At 58.8% G+C, this 21,309-nt stretch overlaps 1 protein-coding gene across 1 annotated transcript; it reads left to right on the top strand.

Annotated features, from left to right (window-relative positions):
* The first annotated feature begins 421 nt into the window (after window positions 1-421).
* PADI6 (peptidyl arginine deiminase 6) lies at window positions 422-21,182 on the top strand. Its single transcript, XM_055332298.1, has 16 exons — window positions 422-531; window positions 1,297-1,480; window positions 3,173-3,245; window positions 5,899-5,966; window positions 6,431-6,545; window positions 7,356-7,481; window positions 11,619-11,797; window positions 11,914-12,017; window positions 14,861-14,972; window positions 16,198-16,305; window positions 16,519-16,673; window positions 17,206-17,362; window positions 17,475-17,598; window positions 18,714-18,784; window positions 19,800-19,961; window positions 20,805-21,182. The coding sequence occupies exons 1-16, from the start codon at window positions 440-442 to the stop codon at window positions 21,048-21,050; spliced, it is 2,076 nt and encodes a 691-aa protein (XP_055188273.1). The 5' UTR covers window positions 422-439; the 3' UTR covers window positions 21,051-21,182.
* The last annotated feature ends 127 nt before the right edge of the window (window positions 21,183-21,309 follow it).

Raw genomic sequence — 21,309 nt, forward strand, 5'->3', positions numbered from 1 at the left:
CCCCCCCACCCCCCCCCGCAGATATGTGCTCCTGACACTTCCAGCTGAGCCAGTCCTGCAGCCCATGGCCAGGTCACTCTGTACCCCTGCCCTGCATGGGCTCCCCAGACCACCTCTTGCTCCCAGCTGAAGGCCAGAGACCTGAGCAGCCAGCCTCAGATGCCCTGGATCTGCAGGAACTAGCTAGCTAATGGATTAGCGCTGGCGGGGCTCCGACCCCACCTGCTCCTCTGCACCACCTCCCACCCCAGCAAGTCTCCTTGGGGAAAATCAGTCACACCTGGGCAGCTGCCGAAGTGTCCTTAACAAGGGGCGGGCTGGGGAGGCCCTGAGCCCGTAAGAGAGGAGGGGTCGGGGGAGAGTGGGGTTATTTGAGGCTGCTGTGCTGACCTCGGGTTGTCGTGTAGGTCTGGGGGTAGTCGGCTTGGAGAGCCGTGCCATGTCTTTCCAGAGCATCATCCACCTGTCCCTGGACAGCCCTGTCTGTGCCCTGTGTGTGCTGGGCATGGAAATCTGCTTGGATGTCCATGGGTGAGGAGCTGGGGGCTCTGCTGGGGTTGCCTGGGGGACAGGTGTGCACAGGGACGCTGGTGCCTGACTCCCATACTGGGGTTGCCCCTAAACTATGTGGGGGCCAGGGGTCACCTCCTTTCTCTGCAGCTTTGGCTCCTGCCTCACCTCGAGGAGTGTGGCTTGGGTGTCTAAGGACCTCCCAGTCCCAAAACTGCAAAATCCTGACCCAAGTCCCCTAAATCCTGCCTCTGCCCGATATGGGCTGTGGGACCTCAGAGAAACCAGTGCCTTGCCCGTTCTGTTCCCTTACTGGTGAAAGTGGCATGAGGCTGGCTCTCCAGGAGGCCATGAGGATTAAGGGGGGGGGGGGTGTTCTATAAGTTGGAGCCTTGGGGGAGGGGGGTGACTTGCTCCTGAGAGCTCCAGTCTTCCCCGGGGTCACAGCATGGAACTCCCGAGACCCGTGTCCCTATAGGGGTCCCATCTGGCTCAAACAGCTCCTCTCTTCATGGGCTTACAAATAAGATGTAGCCTTGGTGACTTCTGGAGCCTGGGTGGGAGGGTGAGGTCTGGGCTAGAGCTGGTGGGAGGGAGGCTACAGGCCCTTGGAGCGGGGGGAAGGTAGGAGGGGGTGAGGTCTGTGAGGACCACGAGGCTGCCCTGAGCAGCAGGCCTTTGGCTCAGCGCCCTAAGGAGAAAGAGGATAAGGAGCCGGCTGTGCTGTGGGCCGAGGAGGGGAGGCTCTTGTGCCCTAAAGTCTCCTCGTCTCGTCGGGCTGACCAGGTGCGCCCCGGAGAAGTGCGAGGCGTTTACCATCAGCGGCTCCCCGGGGGTCTCGGTTGACCTCCACGGCACGCTCCCAGGGCCAGGCCGGGAGGGGACGACTGTGACCCGGTGGCCTCTGTCAAATCCCACGGACGTGCTGGTGAAGATGACCTGCCCCAGCTCCGCCAACGACGGGGACCAGGTGCGCTGGGGCGGGGCCACCTCTGGGGGCAGCCTCCTGACACTGGGGTGTCCTGGGCCTGGAGTCCAGGAGAGGGGGTGCCCGGCCCCCTGCTGACCTGATGCAAGCTCAAGCACGCCTGTCTCCTCCCCGCCTCCTGACCGCACCGGGCTGGCTTCCCAACAAGCCGCTTCTAAAGTCTGGCTCCAAGGTTTTAGCAGCAAAACGCAGATGGGCTTTTTGACTAAGGCTGGTCCTTGGGGATGTGGAGATTTTATTTTTTTTTAAGATTTTATTTATTCATGAGAGAGAGGCAGAGACACAGGCAGAGGGCAAAGCAGGCTCTTCACGGGGAGCCCGATGCGGGACTCGATCCCAGGACCCCGGGATCACGCCCTGAGCCCAAGGCTGACACTCAGCCACTGAGCCCCCCCAGGTGCCCTTTATTATTTTTCTATTTTGGGGGGTGGAGATTTTAATGAGACTTAAGAGCTAACGTGTATCGAAGGCTGTGCGCTGGCTATCTGGAGGTCAAGAGGTCAGTCTTCCCTCCGTTTACACACAAGGAAACTGAGGCACAGAATGACCTCTCCCCAGCCTGAATGACGTGACTAGAGTGGGGCAGATCGAGGACTGGAGCCCAGGGCCGTGTTCTTTCTCCTGGGCAAGCCGTCTCCCAAAGGGCACCGTTGGTGGCAGGAGGCTGAGCTTGTGAGGCGGGCTCCGCTCGGTGGTGGCTCTGTGGCGGCGGCTGACCGCCCCTGCAGGGTGATTGGAACCACCGGGGACTTCGAAACACTCGCCACCCAGGCCACAGCCCCTGCCAATTAAGCCAGGCTCTGGGTGGGCCCCTGGCTTCTGTGGCTCATAGCCCCCACCAGGTGCCCCCAATGTGAAGTGGGGGCGAGGACTAGGGCAGCGGTCTGCAGAACTTGCTGGAATGGTCGGCTGGCGCTCTGTGCCCAGGGCAGGGCCTCCCTCGGCGTCAGGCAGTGCACTTAAGCCCTGCGTAGCTCACAGGATTCACGGCTGTGAGGTGTCCTGGCTGAGCCCCGAGGACCTGAGCAGTGTTCTCTGCCCGGGGCTCAGCCTCCAGCACCGTCAGGAGGCGTCTAGGGAGACCCTGGACTTTGGAGGACAGAAGCTTCCATTTGGAAGCAGGTGGTGGGTCACATGGCCCCACGTACTGGTGAGCTCTCTGGTCCGTGATGAGGGCTTGGTGGGCCAGGCCCGTGGCTGAAGCGCAGGTGTTTGTCTCAAGTACAAAGGCCCTTCTGGAAGCAGTTTGGTGCGGGACGCAGGAAAGACTTATTCAGGTTCCAGGCCCCACCCCAGGTGTCCTACCTTTGAGTAATCAGCTGAACACTCAGAAGCACCCCTGCTTCCCCGCTGCCCATCTCCAGGCAACAGGTGCGACCCCAGGAGGGCGGGGGTAGGGCGAGGAGGATGTCCAGCATGGCCTAAATCTCGACCTCCAGGGCCAGGCAGCCTGGATCTCCCATCTCGTGCCACCCCTTTCTGGTTGAATGACGTAGGGCAGGTGCCTTGGTGTCTCCCCTTGGGGTGGAGCCTCGGGTGGGCTCGCCCCTGGCGGACCCTGCCCCGCGCAGGCAGACCTCAGAAGCTCCGAGGCTGGAACGTGAGACCGACGTCCAATGGCCGGACGTGGGTACGAAGCCTCCGCCCCACCGGTTCTGGGCGCTATCTCCACAGGTTCTGGTCTCCTACTATCTGCCCGATGAGGACGCCCCCGTGGCCACGGCCGTGCTCCGCCTCACCGGGATTGGTGAGTGGGCTCCCACCCCGGGGGGCGAGGGGCAGGCATCGCGGCAGCAAGAGGGTCTGCGGGGCTCTTCCTGCAATAGGCTGCCTCCCGTGGGTCCCGGATGGACCTGGATGGACTGTCCCTTCCCGGCCGCCCTCCTCACCCTGACCTGGTCCCTGCGGGCAGCATGGGACCTTCCCTGTGACCCCGCCATCTACCCACCTACCCTCGGCCCCACCTGCACTCTGCTGTCTCTGTTACAACTGGGGTGAGTCTGGTGCAAGGTTACCCTTCTCCTGTCAGGTCCTTTCCCCTCTCAGAAACCTCCTTCGACAGCTTACTGGTGTGGGAAGTGGCTTCCCGTAGCCCTGACCCGGCTCCTTTTCTAGATTATTCCAGAACAAGCTGGAACCTCTATCTTAATAGAAGCAAGCTATGCTCCCTAAGTCTCTTAAGGAACAAGATACAATCTTTACTTTTTTTTTTTTTTTTTTTTGAATCTTTACTCTCTTAAACCTGATTCTGGATGGTCTTCAAGCCCTACTCCCTAGCTCGGGACCCGCCGTGTCTCCTGTGCTGTCTCTAGTCAGACCACCAGCAGCACTGCCCTTGAGGGGGACCCTAACGACCCCTCCTTCACTAAACCCGGTGGTCCTCGGTGCTCCCCTGCCTTGACCTGTCAGCAGTAATACAACTGCTTCCCCTTTCTTGACGCATTTTGCCTGAAACCTCCCGGGACCTTGCGCTCAGCTTTCCTCTACCCAGCTGGCTGTTCCTTCTCGGGTCCCTTTGCTGGATCCTTCAGCCCCCACCCAACCTCCCTCGCCTGGCAGAGGCACTTTAGGCTCAGGCATCAGGTCACGTGGCTCCGTAGACCGATGGAGCCACGATCCGTCCTTCCAGGCATCTCCCACACACTTGCGTACCCGCTGACCCAACATAACTTCCTCAGTGTCTAACCAACGTCTCAATATATCCCAAGTGGAACTGGCTCTACTTCTGGGGAAGACGGAGGAGTAGGAGGCCCCAAACTGGCCATCTTCTCCTCTAGACCTACCTTCTGATGATCTTCCCATTGAAGGACTGTGGCGCCCACCCTTCTAGCTGGCCAGGCCCACACCCTGGGTGTCCCTCTTTTCCTCTCCTTCCTCCATCTACATCAGTCCACACATCTTGTCATGGTTTCCTCAAAGTTAGCTGGATGCAAGCCACTTTGATGGATGTTCTTGGCTGGTCCGAGCCACCAGCCTCCCTTGCCTGGGTCACTGCATGGGTTCTCCCTGGGGATGGGTTCCCCCCAGGGTTCCCTGCTCTGTCCTTACTGTCCTACTGGTCTACTCCTGGCCTGGCTCCTAGAGCAGGGTGTCTGGAGAAGGACATCTGATGACGTCTCTTCGGATCAAAGGCTTCCAATGCTTCTGTAAAGCTGGCATCCCTTTTACCCACAAAACCTACATGAGCTAGTCTTCTACTTCTGATCCGTGGCCTGTTTCTCTTTTCTATGCTCGTTCTGCTCTGGGCCCAGTGGCCTCTGGACCCTTGACTTTGCCACCTTAAGCTGCTTGTTCTAATTGCTTTTACCCCAAATATTAACACTGATCATTTTTTCACCTCCTTCCGGCCTCTGTTGGTATTTTAACTCTTTAGAAGACGTCTCTGATCATCTAAAACTGAAACCACCCCCCACCTCGTTTCCCATGGCACTTTTACCATTGGACATAATGTGCATTTTACTTATTTCTTTACCCCTTGCCACTGCTGCGTGTGCTCACACACTCTTCCCTAAGATTGAAGGCCGGGCCGCCTGTCTCACGTGCTGCTGTATCCCTGGGACCTAGAACTGTTCCTGGTTTGTAGTCAGGATCCTGTCCCTGAGTATCCACACCAGGCACCAAATATATGCGGCCACTGTGGTCTGTTCTCATGGCCCAGGCATTCCAGTTGGGATATAGCACGTCAGGGGAGAAGCTCTATGAAGAAAAATAAAGCCACACGGTGGACAGTGTGCGGTGCGGAGGAGTGGAAGGGGGGATGTAGAGACTGTAGGAGGAGCCTCTGATGATACTTGGGCAGAACCTGGATCCCTCAGCTCCCAGAGGCTTGGAGTTGCCATGGATTGAGGCCTTCCTAAGTCTTAGAGTGCCAGGAGCTTCCCAGAGGGCTAAAGAGGTGGCTCCTCCAGGGAGGCATCACCTGGGTGGAGTCTGCGAGCACGAGATGGCATCAGGACCAGAGTGGACTTGTTCTGTGAATTCCCAGGGGGTTAGGGGAGACACTAGGATACTTGGTCCTCTCCGGGCTTGCTCACGAGAAGCAGTCTGCCTCTGAGGAGTTTTTTGTTGTTTCTTAACATTTTTAAAAAAATCTTCATTTGAGAATGAGAGAACATAAGCAGGGGGAGCAAAAGAGGCAGAGGGAGAAGCAGACTCCCCACCAAGCATGGAGCCCAACAGGGGCTCCATCCCAGGACCCCAGGATCCCACCCCGAGCTGAAGGCCGACGCCAAACGGCCTGAGCCACCCATGTGCCCCTCTGAGGAGCTTTCCTCTAAGCTGACCTCATGCCCCCAAGACTGGGCATCCCTGATCCAGCCTTGGGCAGCGCTGGACTTACCTGCCGCTGCGAGGCTCCATCCAGCAGGTCTGGGTGGCGGAGACTTTCCCTCTTGTTTCAGTGGTCTCCCTGGACGTGGACATCTACCGCAGTGGGCAGGTGGAGATAGCGAGTGACAAGCAGGCCAAGGTGAGGCGGCCCGGGGAAGGGCGCGGGTTCACACTGTCTGGATCCTGTAGTGTCTTTGATGTCAAATTGCTCCACTACGATCAGAATGGATGAAGTCCATGTCTAGCTCCTTAAAAACCCCTCTATCTGATGGTAGGTCCCCATTCTGGCCTGGTCGTACGTGGTCGACCAGAACAGGCCCCCTAGGTGGGACGGGTCTCTCCCTTGTACCTCTGTCCCTGCTTCCCCAGCACTGAAACCAGGCGGGGAGCTGCAACCTGCACCCAGCTTCTTCCCTCTCACTAGACCCATTCCCTGGGTGCCCCACTCCACTGGCATTGCCTTCTCCTATTAGGTGTCGAGTTGGCAAGGAGGTCCCTGTCACCCTGGAGAAAGCCTTGGCTCTGCTCCCGATGTGGGGTGGCCTCTGGAAAGCAGGATTTATCTGGCTGCTTCCTGAATCCACTCTCCTGTTGTCTTTGCAGAAAAACTGGGTCTGGGGTCCTAGCGGTTGGGGTGCCATCCTGCTTGTGAACTGCAGCCCTACTGACAAGGGCCAGATCATAGACCAGAAGACCACCAAGGTGTTCTTTCCAGAGGGTAAGAACTGGCCACTGTCCTGGGACTGTTGCCACCTTTTCTTGCTGGGGTCCGCCTCTCCCGGGGCTTTGCTGCCGCCTCACTCGGTGCACACGGATCCCAGGCGGAGGCCCACCCTCTGCGCCCACAGCCCCTCATCAGAGGCTTGGAGCTTGTAACCAGGAAGAAAGCGGCCCCATGGGAGCAGTGTGGGCCCTGAGGGCGGACAACAAACTACTTCCTGTCTCTGGACTTGAGCGTGTCCACTTACCGGGTCTTGCTTTGCCATCTGTACAATGGGGATGATCTAGCTGGCCTCACTAAGCAGTGGAGAAGACTAAGCACGAGGAGGATGCGTGAGCATCTTCCTAAAAACCCCCTCGTGACCTGGGCTGGGAACCCCCGACTGTCTTGGGGAGAGCAGTGTTGGATCTGGTCCTCATTTGTGGTTGGGACCCAGGTTCTGGGCCTTACAGCATGAGGGGCTGCCCTGGCTCACACCAAGGCTGGAGGGGGACCCTCCCTGAGCTGACCGTGCCAGGCCCCGTTCCCTGTGTTTGGGGGTGGGGGGCCGGGTGCTCTCCCAGGCCGTATGGGGCAAATGCTGACCTGACTCCAAGCAGACCCCAAAGATGGCAAGTTGCCTGTGGCCACGTGGGGCAGCGAGCCACAGACACCTGTTGCTGCAGACACCTGTTGCGGGGCTGGGCCAGGGCGGAGACGGGGTGGGGGGGGTCCCCAGTGCCCCCACATACAAGCCCCAGCCCTCGCCCTACAGCTCCTCCCTCCACTGCTGGAGGCGCCTAAACCTTCACCTTGTCTCTTGTCCAGAAATAAAGAGCCTGTCCCAGATGACCCTGAACGTTCAAGGGCCCGGCGCCACTTTAAAGAAATACCGGCTGGTTCTCCACACCTCCGAGGAAGAGGCGAGGAAGGCCCGAGTCTATCGGCCCCAAAGTGAGTGTTCTTGGCTTGACCCGCTTGACCTGCTCTCCCAATGCACCAGGGGCCGGCAGTGGCCACATCGCTCCTGGCGGCAGGGACCCCTTCAGAGGCCACCTGGGGCTGCAGGTCAGGGCCTGGTGTGGCCACACTTGCGTCCCTGGGACTCTCTGGCTGCCACCTCCACGGACTAAGCCGAGACCTGCGGGTGAGTGGCTGTGCCTCCAAGCCACTTTCCCCAACAGTGATGACCGTAGTAGTGGCGGCCCATCCTGCGGGATTCCCGTGGCTGGGGGAGAGGAAACCCACGCTGGCTGGAAGCTGTTGCCTCCTACGCATCAGCCAGGCTCTTCTGCCAGTTGCTCCTGCCGGAAGGGGCCATCTCGCTCCTGTACCAAGACCCCGCCGTATTGTTTCCAGAACTCGGAGGCCAAGGAGCGGAGTGGCAGCTTGGCGCTGGCATGTCCGTCTCCGGCATCGCACCACACCCTGCCCGTCCCAGCTGTAGCTCTGTCATCCTGAGAGACAGGTGGCGTGTTCACCTTCTACAGATAAAGCCGCAAAGGCTGTTGGTTTAGAAAGTGGAGGTCGGCGTGTCCAGCAAAACCTCCCTGAATGAACAAGGCTTTTTGTTTGGTTTCTGGCGTATCTAACCAGGTGTAGTATTCAGTGCCTTCTCTCAAAAGCCAAGTTCAGCTTCGGCTGGGCGACTGGGGAGCGCTCCGCTATGGCGTGCCCGTCTCGCCATCTCCTGCACTGGAGAGCGTGCCTCGGCGGCTTCCCCGCCTGTGCTCAGCCTGCTAGCTTGTCTTCTGCTCCGTCCCTTCTGCAGACCACGGCTGAACTTGGAAGTGAGGCAGCCCAGGCTGGTCGTATGTGGGCTGGGAGCGAGCCTTAGCCGAGGGGTCTAAGCCGGGTTCAGGCCCCGAGGAGGCTCTGGCCCAGTGTGACCCACGGTGTACAGATAAGAGGCCGTGACATGTGTAGCTTGCTAAAGATGTTGTGCTTCATCACCTGCACCAAGCTGTCAGGGGTTTTTTTTGTTTTTCTTTTTTTCTTTTTCTTTTTTTCTTTTTTCTTTTTTTAAACAAAAACTTAAGGGCATCTGGCTAGGTCGGTAGAACGTGTGACTTGATCTCGGAGTCATGAGTTTGAGCTCCATATTGGGTGTAGAGATTACTTCAAAATAAAAACAGCTTAGGAACACAGGGCAACACAGGGCACCCGGATGCCAGGCTGGTGCAGTCAGTGGAGCATGTGACTGCTGATTGCAGGGCTGTGGGTTCGAGTCCCACGTTGGGGTTAGAGTTTTAATTCTTAAAAATGTTTAACTTCTAAAACAGGGCAGGGATACACAGACATTGTTTTCACAAGCCCTCCAGGTGATTCTGAAGCAGCCTAAAGGTTGAGAATCCCTGCTCTATAAGCTACAGCAAAGACGTCTAAGGGGGGAGACTCCAGAGAACTAGAAAGCCGGAGCAGAAGTTCTGGTACAAAGGAAAAGGAAGCCTTTCAGGAGGGCCGTGACTGACTGTAGCCAATGCTGTTGCTAGAAGAGTCAAATCTATGGTAAAGTCTTGGTTTTTCGAAATGATGGTCATTTGTGAACTTGATGAGAGTAGTAGGGGTGGAAGCCACCGCGAAGCGAGAGGAGAGGACTCTGCCGTAGAGGGAACCGTGTGGAGGTGGAGGAGGGGTGATGTCTGAAGCAGGAAGAGCACAGCACCCCTGCAGGTGGCCCGGATCTGGCGGGGGTGAGGAAGCACATCTAGAGCAGGAGCTACAGGCGACCATCCCACCCGGGGGACACGGGAAGCGGGTGCGCTAGCGGACAGCACGACCGTGGTGTTCCCGAGCAGGGTTGAGGGTGGCTCTGAGGCTTGGTCCCCCCTAAAGTGGGGTCGTTCAGCATGGTGGTTCCTCTGGCTGCTCAGATACAAGAGAGCCCTGCAGATGTGGCTTAACTAGAGTGGAGGTCATGGTGTGGGAGCCGATGGTACGTGTGCCAGGGAGCAGGCGTAGCTGTGGCTCTTAGAATGTGCGTGCATGTGGGGTGGGGGGGGCGGTGAGATGGGTCGGCAGGGTGGGGGCTGGGGTTAAGCATCACAGGTGGAGTGTACATGAGCTGAAAAGATGAGATGCCGACAACCTGCTTGGAGGGGGTGTCGGGGCCGTGAGCACGGAGTTTCGTGGCTGAGGTGGCGCAGAGCTGTAGCTCGTTGCAATGAGCTCAAAGTAGAGAGCTCATGGGTGGTCTACGGTGTGACAAGCAGTGACCACAATCATGGTAGAGACGAGCCGGTGCTAGAACAGTCCATGGAGGACGGGGGCATTATCTGCTAGCATGTGCTTCCCAAGGGACTAGGATTCTCGAGGGATGAAGAAGTGGGCTAGAGGTATTGAGGATCAGACCCTGCGGTACACAGAAGGGAGGAGAAAAGCACAGCTCCGACCCGTGTTTACTCTGTTCTGGGGCTCCAGCTCCAAGGGTAGGTTCACTGGCTGCTCTGCAAGCCTGCTAGGGACAGACAGCCACAGACAGTTCGAAGGTAGCGGAGCTGAGAGCTGAGTGGGAACAGGCATGAGGGCAGAAGAGTGTGTCTGGGGCCCAAGGTACTTTGCTCCCTCCTCACCCCTGTAACGGGGATGGCAGTCACAGCCTCTGCCCCCAAGGTGGGGAGGAGGTGCATAGGAATCCACGGGCCTCCACCGCGGTTCCCGGCGCATAGTATGTGCACAACAAAACTTCAGCCGAGCTTAAACAGCAGCTAGAAGAGAAGCCCCCCCCTCCCCCAGTCAACGGCAGAAGAACTGAAGTGGCTGGGAAGCTGCCGGTAGGTCCCCAGGCAGACCTGGGACCCCCTTGCCTCCCACCACTCCATGCTGAGTCAGCTTTGGGTGGAGCCCTGGGCCCTGGTGCGGTGGAAGGTGCTAGGCCTATGGTAGCAGCTCTTGGGGTGTCGAGTGGTGGCCAGCACAGGCCTGTCTGGGTAGCTGGGAACTCCCACAGGGCTCCAAGTTACCTGCTGCAAACCTCCGCAGCCAGTTGAAAGAGCTGTGTCCCTGTGTTGGGCAGCTTTGGGGGCTCCGGTGGCAGATTCTATCTTGTCCGGCTTTTCTCCTTCAAGGCCTGGGTGCCTGAGGATTTCCTGCAGAGTGACTGGGAGCCAGCAGCTGTCTGGACCCACGAACCCACAGCCCCACGCGGGCCACCACAGTGCACTCACCCAGAGCGAGGGGCCAGTGAACTGGAGCCGAGCCTGTGCCCGGAGGTGGCGGTGGCTGCAGCAGCCATCTGCTGGCACCAGCTGTGAGAGGATGCAGTGCCCAGATGGTCCGGGGCCTGGGTGGACCGAGGTAGACCTGGGATTTCCTAGAGTTGGAGGCTGTCTAGAGGCTCTGAGTGGGAGCAGCTGCCATCAGGGTAGAGCAGCCACACCAGGAAGGAGTCAGAAGGCGGAAGGTGGTGGCAGGAAGGTCCAGTGGGGAAGCTCAGTGGCCTCGGGTCAGGACCTCCTCTGAACGGAGAACGAACCGATCTGGGACTGAATTAACTAGATCCGACCACAGGGTGGGGTCACTTCTCTCTTCTGTGCGTGGTTTTGTATCTCACACCCCAAGAAGCGCTGGGCTCCGCACAGCTGATGGGAACTTTCCTTGGCTTCTCAGGAAACGCTCCGAGGCCTGCCCTGTCCGACAGGCCATTCCCACGGACGCCTCCCTAGCGCTTCCTCGGGCAGGCTCGGACTTTTCAGATGAGGCTGCCAAGCCGCCCCTTGTAGCTTCTCCCCTCTAAGGCTTCTTAGGATCTCCTCCCCAAAGCTGGCCCAAGCGTAGATCCGCCTCCCTCGGGTCTTGCCCTGGCCTGAGGGCCGGGAAGGCGGGGGTCTTCATCTGAACCCCTGTCCTCAATGTGGGATGGGTCTGGGAGCCGCGTCGCTGAGCCGTGGCCCCTGTTTGGGAATGAGCAGTGGATTATCCACTAAGCCCTAAACACTGGAAACACAGGGACAGAAAGCCAGCTTGGCCCCTGTTCCCCGGGGGGGCTTCCAGCCTGGCTTCTCCCCGGAGCAGGGAGCTGGCACCCCGAGTATCTGGTGTGCAGGCGGGCGCCGGGCTGCGTCGGCAGCTGGCCCGTCCCTCTGTCCCCAGGAGACAGCTCAAGCACCTTTGAGGTGCTGCTGGGGCCCGGCCAGTGCACCTACACGTTCACCCCCCTGGAGAACAACCTGAAGGAAACCTTCTACGTGGAAGCCATCGAGTTCCCGTCTGCCGACTTCTCGGGCCTGATCTCCTACTCCGTCTCCCTGGTGGAAGAACCTCAGGACCCGGTAGGTCCCCAGGTAGACCAGCAGCCCGGGGCCCACGTGGGAGGGGGAGAGTGTGGGGACGAGGGGGACGGGGAGGCAGAAGCAGCTCGCTGATGGGGCCCTGGGGGCCGTTGCAGTCCATTCCAGAGACCCTGGTGTACAAAGACACGGTAGTGTTTCGGGTGGCCCCCTGCGTCTTTATTCCCAGCACCCAGATGCCTCTGGAGGTCTACCTGTGCAGGTAAGAAACCCTCGGGCTGCCCCTGGGGTGGCATCTTCATCTTCGTGATGGAGGCTGGGCCCAAGCACGTCCAGTCCCAGCCCCTGGGAAAGAAGAAGTGTCAAAGTCGGGCAAAGCTGTCACTTGTCACTGCTGAGGTCTGGAAGTTTCCTGAACTACTTCTCAAGTGCTCACGGCCTGCAGAGGGCCACATCTGAGGGCAGGAAAGCCAGGACTGGCGTCTTAGCTAGGTGGCCACATCCCTATGGAGAAGGGGACAAAGGGCCCTGGCTGGTAAGACCCGCAGGAAACCATCAAGGGCCTTGTCTGTACGATCGCTCCGACCATCTGGAAAACCAGGGCATAAGCAGAAGGCAGGAACCGGCTCGGCTGCTGCAACAGTGCGAGCCAGACACAGTAGTGGCTCAGGCCAGGCGGTGGGAGCACAGAGGTTAGATTCAGGGGTGCACTGAGGGTGGACCCTGCCTACCCCCTGACCCAGGTTTGCTGACACATGGGCTATAAGGAAACAAGACCGCCCCCTGGGCTTGGGGTCCACAGTAAGGTGGATGGTGATACCACTGCTGACATGGGTAGAGTCGGTGCTCTGGTCCTGGTGACTTAAAGCTGGGGGCATCCACTGGGTTTCTAAACTTCTGGAGCTCCGTGGACAGTTTGGAAGCTCCAGATGAGTCTGGGTGTCCCTGGCAGGTGGAGGACGTTCACAGCCACAGGCCTAGCCGTGCTCGCGAGGAGTACTGTACCCAGGAAAGGCAGCTGGGCCGTGAGCTCTGGGGTGACCTGACGCTAGTCTGGGTGAGAATCTGGCAAAGGCAACCAAGAAGGCAGAGGAGGTTCGGTTAGAAACCAGGAGAGGGGGAGATTCAGTGGCAAAGGTGAGGGGGCCAGCTGTGTGAAACCCCAAGAGAACGAGATGCCCACTGATTTTGGCAAGATAGGGGCCATGCACCATGCAGCAAGAAATCCTACGAGGTGGGTTTGGAAGCACTGAAGGACGAATGGAAAGGGAGTACTTTGCAAAACTCTGAAGAAATGGGAAGCAAGAAGGGGATATGAAGCCAAGGGAAGGCTGGTTTTTAAGGTAGAAAGCAAAGAACGATGCTAATGGAATGACCCAGCAGAGCAGGAAAAATCCGAGGGGAGGGGAGTGGCAGCTCCAGGAACCAGGCTGGTAGGACGTGTCTACAGGTCCTGTCCGTAGGTACAAGGACTACTCACTCGCAGCCCAGGAGGGAGAGCAGAGCAAAAGGACGAGGGATGTGCTAGGACGACAGCTGTCGGGGGCTAGGACCAGTTCCCGTTGTCACCAGCGGCTCTTCTCCAGCTAGTCTCAGTAACTCGAGTTCTAGGGAAGAAACGTGGAACTGGACTAACCAGGCCTGGGCTCTGCCAAGCGAGTCACCCCAAGCGCGTGGGCAAGCATAGAACAAGGATGACGATCCTAGGTTCCAAGCCAAGGGAAAGAGGAAGGCCAAGAAGCAGAAAGCTGGGGGGACAGCAGCTGAGGACCAGAGGTCCCAGTGAAGGGGGAACTGGGAGGGGGTGGAACCAGATGCCAGATGGAGAGCTTGGAGGAAGTGCAAGTGCCCCGAGCAGTGCCTCATGGCGAGGGGCGACGGTCCTTTTTCCAGGCCCGGTGGGGATGGAAGAAAGCTTAGCCCTTCCGTGGGAGAGGGCTTCCAGAAGGGACCCCGGAGGAAGGCCAGGCTAAAAAGTGAAAGAGCTCCAGGGATTTTGCTGATAAGATACCCAGACACCAGATCTTTCTACTTTGTCTTTTGTATCTGAAGATCAAAGCTCGCTCATAAGAGGCATCTGCTGAAAGCCTGGCCTTCTAAGACTCTCCCCTAGAGGGTGGCCTGCAGGCACAGCTTGACCCAGCGTGGCTGCCAGCCTGGGGCCACCCGCCCTTCCCCCAGCACATGTCCTCAGACTGTTCCAGACCTGGTCAGCCCGGTCAGCTACCGGCAGCCTTGTCTGTTGACCAGAGAGATCGGTTGGTTCTTTGGGGCCACAGAATAACGATGGAAGTCTTGGACGTGGAACCAGACTAGAATCTCCATTTTGGCGCTTCCCAACAGTGACCTCGCTGGCATTCAGCTTGTGAGGATCTGTTTAAGATTTTATTCATTTATTCATGAGAGACCCACACAGGCAGAGGGAGAAGCAGCCTCCCTGCAAGGAGCCTGATGCGGGACTTGATCCCGAGACTCCAGGATCACTCCCTGAGCCACCCAGGCGTCCCAAGGATCTGTTTATAAAATGAGCGGTCTTAATGTCTACCTCAAACATTACTGTTTATCCCCAGCAAGGAACAGCTGTGCGTCCTGGTCCCATGTGGCTGTGCACGACAGCACTACGATCCCAGCGTCCAAGACCTACCTCCCCATCAACCACACAAACGTGGCAACCTTGTTGGCCTCCCATGGCGGGGTTGCTTGGCTGCTTGGCTTCTTGGCTTCTTGGGAGAAAACTATAGCTCCTTCCGGGTAGAAGTCCGCCCTCTGGGTAGACTGAGGTGTGGGAGAGCTTGGGGCGGGGCTGGGAGGCACACAGGGGGAGGGACAGCAGGACAGGGACAAAGCAAGCTCTTGAGGATGGATACTGGTAACCCTTGACCTGACTGCATGAGCTGGGTGCCGCTGAGTGAGACCCAATCGAGGAACCAGCTTGTGCTCCAAGAGGTGGGGGGGGGGGGGGGATAGCAGCTCTGCTTACCTCGGGGCTAGGGGCATAATCTCTCTTGCCCAGAAGGTGGTGTCCCACCCCTGGGAGAGTGAGGCCATGACGGGGTGGAGGGAGCCTCGAGGGCCTCCCCACAGTTGGCGTCTCTCCTGTGGCAGAGAGCTGCAGGTCCAGGGTTTTGTGAACACGGTGATGGAGCTGAGCGAGAAGAGTAACAGCCAGGTGGCATCTGTCTATGAGGACCCCAACCGCCTGGGCAGGTGGCTCCAGGTAAACCCACCTGTTGGGGAGGGGCTGGGAGACTTGCATGTGGCACCTCAGACCAGCTTCATGTGACCACTCCACCTGCCCAGCAAAGCTCAGACTAACTAGAGGGGGTCTGTTCCTAGGACTTTAGCAAGGACTCACGGAATGATGTGCCCAAGTCCTAGCCACTAAGGGATAGCTTAGGGTCCAACTTCCTTCCATTCCACGATGTGTGTGTTCGAGACCACAGAATACCTAGGTGCTAACAGTCTGGTACCTTCACCCCCGGGCCGACTGCTGGAGCCCTGAGGTCTGGTGCTCCCCTCTCCCCCGGTGGCTGAGTGAGGACTGTACACTGGCCACCATTCTACGTCCTGGAGGTAGAGGACGATGGGACAGATCGTGCTCCTATACTAGCAAGGACACAGGGCTCTAAGCTCTGGGAAAGCAAGATGCCATAGTGAGTCTCTAGCCCAGACTAGGCAGTTTTGGGTGGTCAGGAAAACCTTCAACTTCAGGAAACCCAGCTGGCCACGCGAAGATTGGGGGTAGGTGCCACATGAGATATTAGAGCTCTTCGTGTAGGAGCGCGGCTGATGGGAAGACCCCGATGGGGTGAGGGGGTGGGAGTGTGCTCGGAGGAGCAGAAGAACGGAAGGGCTGTGTGGCCAGGTCAGAGCAGAAAGGCCAGAGGTAGGAAAGAGCCAGATCCTATACTAGAGACCTTTTTAAGTCAAGGTAAGGACTAGACACGAGTTCACAAGGTGGGATGACGTCGAAAGGTGAGAATTCAGAGTGAAATGTTCTGACTTCGGTTTTTAAAGGGCCCCCTCTGGCTGAGAACTAGAGAAGTGGTCTTAGGAAGGGGCAAGAGTCCGAGTGAACTGGTTGTAGGGGCCCCGCAGCATCTGGGGAAGGCCCGGGCTGGCTTCAGGGAGGAGTCCACCTGCCACCTGAAGACGCTGAGGCTTGTGTGTGGACGGGGTGCAGAGGCGAAGAGCGGGGAGGATCTAGGTGACCCAGGTTTTAAACGTGATGCAGAGAAGGGTCTGGAAGAGCCCCCAAAGAAAGGGGGATGTCCAGCTGAGGTTCAAGGCCCAAGCAGGAGTTGGCAGATGGGGGTTCCTTGTGCCCCCCGCCCCTTGGAGGCGGCCTGTGTGCAGGGAGTGTTGGGACTGGCAAGCCAGACCCGGGCAGGAAAGCAGCCGGTAGAGCAAGGGGACTCAACTCCTCCTCCTGTCTCCTCCAGGACGAGATGGCCTTCTGTTACACCCAGGCGCCCCACAAGACGCTCTCCTTGGTCCTGGACACCCCTCGGGTCCTCACGCTGGAAGACTTCCCCATGAAATACTCACTGGTGTGGGGCTCAGTGTGGCCGATCGATCAGACCCCATCCCACCTGCCCAGAAGGGATGGGGTGCCAAGCGGGGGAGGGCCCGAGGGGCCTCTGGGGGCAGGGGGTGTGGGACTCTGAGAGTCTGGATTAGCGATGAGCCTGGGGCTGAACGCCCATCCTTCCTAACCTACCCTACCCCCCCACCCCCACCCGCCACACTGCGTCGTCTTCCAGAGCCCCGGGGTTGGCTACGTGATCCAGTGCACCAAGGACCACAGGGTGGCCAGCATGGATTCCATTGGGAACCTGATGGTGTCCCCACCTGTCAAGGTGGAAGGGAAAGAGTACCCCCTAGGCAGGATCCTCATTGGCAGCTGCTTTTACCCCAGGTGAGGCAAGAGGCCAGGTGGTGGCCAGCTGCCCTAACACTAAAGGGACCTGGTAACTCCTCTGGCTCCACCTGACTTGCACATGACTCAGCAGGTCATCTGCTCTGGATCATTCTCTAAACTGCCAAGAGAGGATTTTTGAGTCTTTGTTGTGGGAGATTATAGATAGAAAAAGCAGACAAACGGCTCATCCTGTTGAGTGGCAATTCCAGGGTTTAGATCGGAGGGATGTTAAAGGTGAGTGGCCTAGTGGCCAGCAGGAGCTTATTTCTACGAGGTGTGTGGACTTCTGGGTGGTTGTTAATCCAAAGCCAAGAGCTCCTTGCATCCCAGGGCTCAGAACTGATCTAGCTAGAACCCCTTGGCTTGGCCAGGGGGAAGGGATTCTTAGCCACCCCCTCCTTTATGGACTGGGCACCTGGGCCCAAGGGTTAGAGCAGCCAGTTAGCTGAAGGGAGCCTGACCCCCGAGCAGGTGGCCGCCAACACACACCATGTCGGCTCGAGGGCTGTTTGTTCCGTCTTCCCCTTAGCAAGGAGGGCAGAGACATGAGCAAGGCCCTCCGGGACTTCCTCTACGCCCAGCGAGTCCAGGCCCCGGTGGAGCTCTTCTCGGACTGGCTGATGGTGGGCCACATGGATGAGTTCATGTGCTTCATCCCCACACAGGACAAGAGTGAGGGTGAAAAGGTCTGGAGGGGGTGGGGGGGGGGTGGGGGAGAGGGAGGGTGTCTTCCACCTTTTCAAACTCCTTAGAAGCTTCTGGAGAGGAAGCTTGCATCTGACCCGAGCTGCTCCCCAGGGCTTCCGGCTGCTACTGGCCAGCCCCAGCTCCTGCTACAGACTGTTCGAGGAGAAACAGAAGGAGGGCTATGGGGACATGGCTCTGTTTGAAGAGGTCCGGGAGGACCAGCTCCTTTCTAACGGTGAGGAAAGCCCCCGGCGCTGGAGCAGAGGCCAGCTCCTCCTTTCCAGGGTGTCCTTGCTAGAGGGCCGCTTCTCCTTTGTTCCTCCTGGTTCAAAGAATCCCAGGGAAGCATCAAAGCCTAACGTGTAGCACATGAGCACAGCTTGTTCTGGGTCGGGGCTATTCCAGCAGCGCTAGGGCCGCCCAGGCCAATCAGAAGTTCTAGGGTGGCAGAGAGGTGGCCGAGCGCATGAGGCGGCGGCTCCGTGGCGGGCGGGTGGGGGTGGGGTGGGGGGAGTTGCGACAAAACCAGGTGCTACCAACACTCACGTCTGTCTACTCAGGAAATGTGGAGTCAGGTGCCTGGGCTTTGGGACTTCAGGGGTCCCCAGGTCACCCACGTGGAAAACCTAGGTGGACAGGCAAAGACTGTACGGCTGGCTGGGGCACAGTCATTCTGTTTGAAACTCCGTGGGTCCCCAGAGAGGGGCTGCTGGGAAGTTCTCTAGACCCATGCTACACAAAGTGCAGCTTCAGCGTCTCTGGGAAGCTTGTTGGAAACACAATATTTCAGCCCCACGCCAGACCTGGTGAATCAACCTTTGGGGCGGGGCCCAGGAATCACATGGGTCCCAGAAGCACTTCCAGAAGGTGACATTTACTGAGCACGAACCAAGTATCACACCCCACATGCCAAAGACTGTGTGACGTCAGCTGGGGCGTGAGCTGGTCCCTGTCTCAAAGATGGAGCAACTGGAGGAATAAATAATCTAGTCAAGGTCCCCCGTAGAAGGTGGCTGGGTTGTTTGGGTCAAATGATGCACAGCGCTGCCCAGGAGACGTGAGTGCAGGTGGGAGGCACCTGCTGACTCGTTCCAGGCTGCTTCCCCTCCTACCAGGGCCAGAGAGGCGGGTGGCAGTGAAAGTCTTCCCTGGGGTCTAATAAGGGCCCTGATGTATGTCAGTCCCCAGATGTGACAGGTGACCTGAGTAGGTCACTGGAGACTGGCCAGGTCGCCCGTCAGACAGAGGAGCAGCAATACACCCAGTGGGCTGTGCCCTGGGGGGTCAGCCTGGGCCCGGGCGGCCCCACTCCCTGGCCTTACTGCCCTCCCACCCTCCTTCTCCCTACAGGGCGGGAGGCCAACACCATCAATCAGCTTCTGGCTGACGAAAACATGAGAAAGCAGAACAACTACGTAGAGGTAGGGGCCAAGGGTGTGAGGGACCTTCCGCAAAGGAGTGGGGGGAGGAGGTCCTAATTGGCAAGGGCTCTAGCCCAGGCATCATGACAGCTCCGTGATCCCCGAGCTCAGCCCCCGAAGCACAGGAGGATAGTGAGGCTTAGTGCCCAGGTGTGAGCCTAACTGTCCGTGGGGAGAACTGGGTGTGATCCCAAGCTGACCCCTAAAGACAGGCGCTGTGTCCCTCAAGTTGCCTGGCGTTGGACCAGAAAACAGAGGGCCCCACTCCCCCCAAGAAGCTCCAAGTGCGAGCATCGTCCAGATGCTTCCTGAAGTGGCCCACGAGCTGTGTTCGGGGCCAGCCAGCACCTCGGGCCTCACCCCATGAACCACTGGCTGGGAGCAGTTATTCCCAGAAGAGATCCTCCAACTTCCAGGGAAGAAGTGGAAGTCTGGAAAAGGGCAAGGACTTGTCCAAGGTCACGGGGTCAGCACAAACAACTTTGCTGATGGGGACCTTAGGGCTCCAAGCTGAGGGGGGTGTGCTGTGCCTCGGTGTCAGGGTGCTGACCTTTGCTGAACATGGATGGCCTCTGGGTACAGCAGGGTGGGTGCTGGCCAGGTATGGGGTCAATATAGCACCTCAGCCCCGGTGACTCCTGAGGGTGGAGGTCGTGAGCCCTTTGTCAAGACCCGGGAAATAGGTGGTCCGAGCAGGAGCGTGCCCCAAGGTGGGGCAACTGCTCACGTCCCTAAGGAAGGAAGCAGGGTGCCTCCTGAGGACTCTTCCCACCCTGCCCTCGCCCGGGTCCTCCACCCTGGCCAGGCTCAAGGGCAAAACAACGCCCACGCTGCAGTGGCATCAAACTGGCTGCTGCCCCGCACAGACCAGCGGTGAGGTCCCGGCCTCTCCTGAGCCCCGCTCCCCCTGGACAGACCCTGTGCGCTTTATCAGAGGGCGGGCTGCCCGTCTGCGGGGAGTGATGGAGGCGGTCGCCCCCCGTGCCCCGCCAACTCCCGTCTCCCCGCCCCGCAGAAGTGCATCAACCTGAACCGCGACATCCTGAAGAAGGAGCTGGGCCTGGTTGAGAGGGACATCATCGACATCCCGCAGCTCTTCTGCCTGGAGCAGCTGACCAACGTGCCCTCCAGCGAGCAGACCGGCAAGTTCTTCGCGAGGCCCTACTTCCCTGACCTGGTGAGGCGCGCAGGGGTGGCGCGGGGGGCTGCTGTGCCAACCCTGGCTGGTCTCCGGACCTCCGTGATGCTGGGCTCGAGGCTCGGGCATAGCAGGCAGGAGTGCCTGGGAGGAAGGGAGATGGAAGCTTCTCTCCCTCCCAGGGAGGGGAACACTGCTACAGGGCACAGGCCAGCAGGTGCCAGGCTGGGTGACTAGCCAGGCCCTGGGCTCATCCCAACCTAGAGGGAATGCTATGGGCCCACCTCATGGATGGGGGTGCTGCTTACCCTCTTCTGAGTCCCAGGCACACAGGCCCTACAGCATTGGTCACATATGGGTGGCTTTTAATTCTAGGAGGCCAGAGGGCCCTCTGGGCACGACACAGGCCCTGGGAGCCCGCGTGCGTAGCAATGGGGGAAACGTCTTTGAGGAACTAGAGGCTGGAATTGAGAAATGGATGGAGATCAACCGACAGCTGGGGAGGGGGGAGGGCATCCCAGTAGAGGCACCTGGGTTACAGTGTAAAAGAAACTTCCTGTCCAGAGCAAGAGAAGAGCAGTAGAACAAGGGACCCCGGAGGTCTGCAGAGCCAGACCTTGGCCCAACAGGATTTCGGTGTTGCTGAAACAGGTCCGAGCCAGGGGAAGGTTAAGCAAAAGTGAGCTGGATCTTGCTGCGGTTGACTGGCGGTGTCTGCAGGGACAGTCTAGAGAAACTGCTTGCGGCCAAGCCTGAACACAGGCAGCTGCGCTTCCCCTTGGGTCGGACCCAATGGCACCGACAGGAGGGACGGGGTGGGGTGAGGAGGCTGTCTTCCATGGCTCTGACCCCTACCTCGGCCTTGCCCATCCTGTGTGCCAGCTGCAGATGATTGTGATGGGCAAGAATCTGGGCATCCCCAAGCCTTTTGGGCCCCAGATCAAGGGTACCTGCTGCCTGGAAGAAAAAATCTGCCAGTTGCTCGAGCCCCTGGGCTTCAAGTGCACCTTCATCGATGACTTTGACTGCTACCTGACCGAAATCGGGGATTTCTGTGCCTGTGCCAACATCCGCCGGGTGCCCTTTGCCTTCAAATGGTGGAGGATGGTGCCCGAGCCCCAGGCCTAGTGCCGCCAGTCCTGGCCCGGCGCGAGCGGCCCACTGATCGCCACTCCGCAGCATTCGGGTTCCCTGCCTCACCCTGTGTACCTGTCCCTGTGTCCTGAGGGTGGCAAATGCTGCCCGTGGGAACCTCCTCAAACGGCCTTCAGCCAAGAAGGGGTTACCGAGTGTCCATTAAAGTTCGAGCTGTTCTGAATGCATTTTGGCAGCAGCTGCCTTGCTTGGAGGGTGGGGGTGGGGTGGGTACTAGCTAAACTCCAGCTGA

Source organism: Nyctereutes procyonoides, unplaced genomic scaffold, assembly GCF_905146905.1.
Source record: "Nyctereutes procyonoides isolate TBG_1078 unplaced genomic scaffold, NYPRO_anot_genome, whole genome shotgun sequence".
In the NCBI taxonomy this organism is placed as follows: Eukaryota; Metazoa; Chordata; class Mammalia; order Carnivora; family Canidae; genus Nyctereutes; species Nyctereutes procyonoides.

Coding starts and splice junctions, on each gene's coding strand:
- PADI6 (XM_055332298.1), top strand. CDS start 440: ATGTCTTTCCAGAGCATCATCCACCTGTCCCTGGACAGCCCTGTCTGT. Junction 16,674..17,205: donor GGCAGCTGCTTTTACCCCAG/GTGAGGCAAGAG, acceptor TCTTCCCCTTAG/CAAGGAGGGCAGAGACATGA. Junction 18,785..19,799: donor AGCAGAACAACTACGTAGAG/GTAGGGGCCAAG, acceptor CCCGCCCCGCAG/AAGTGCATCAACCTGAACCG.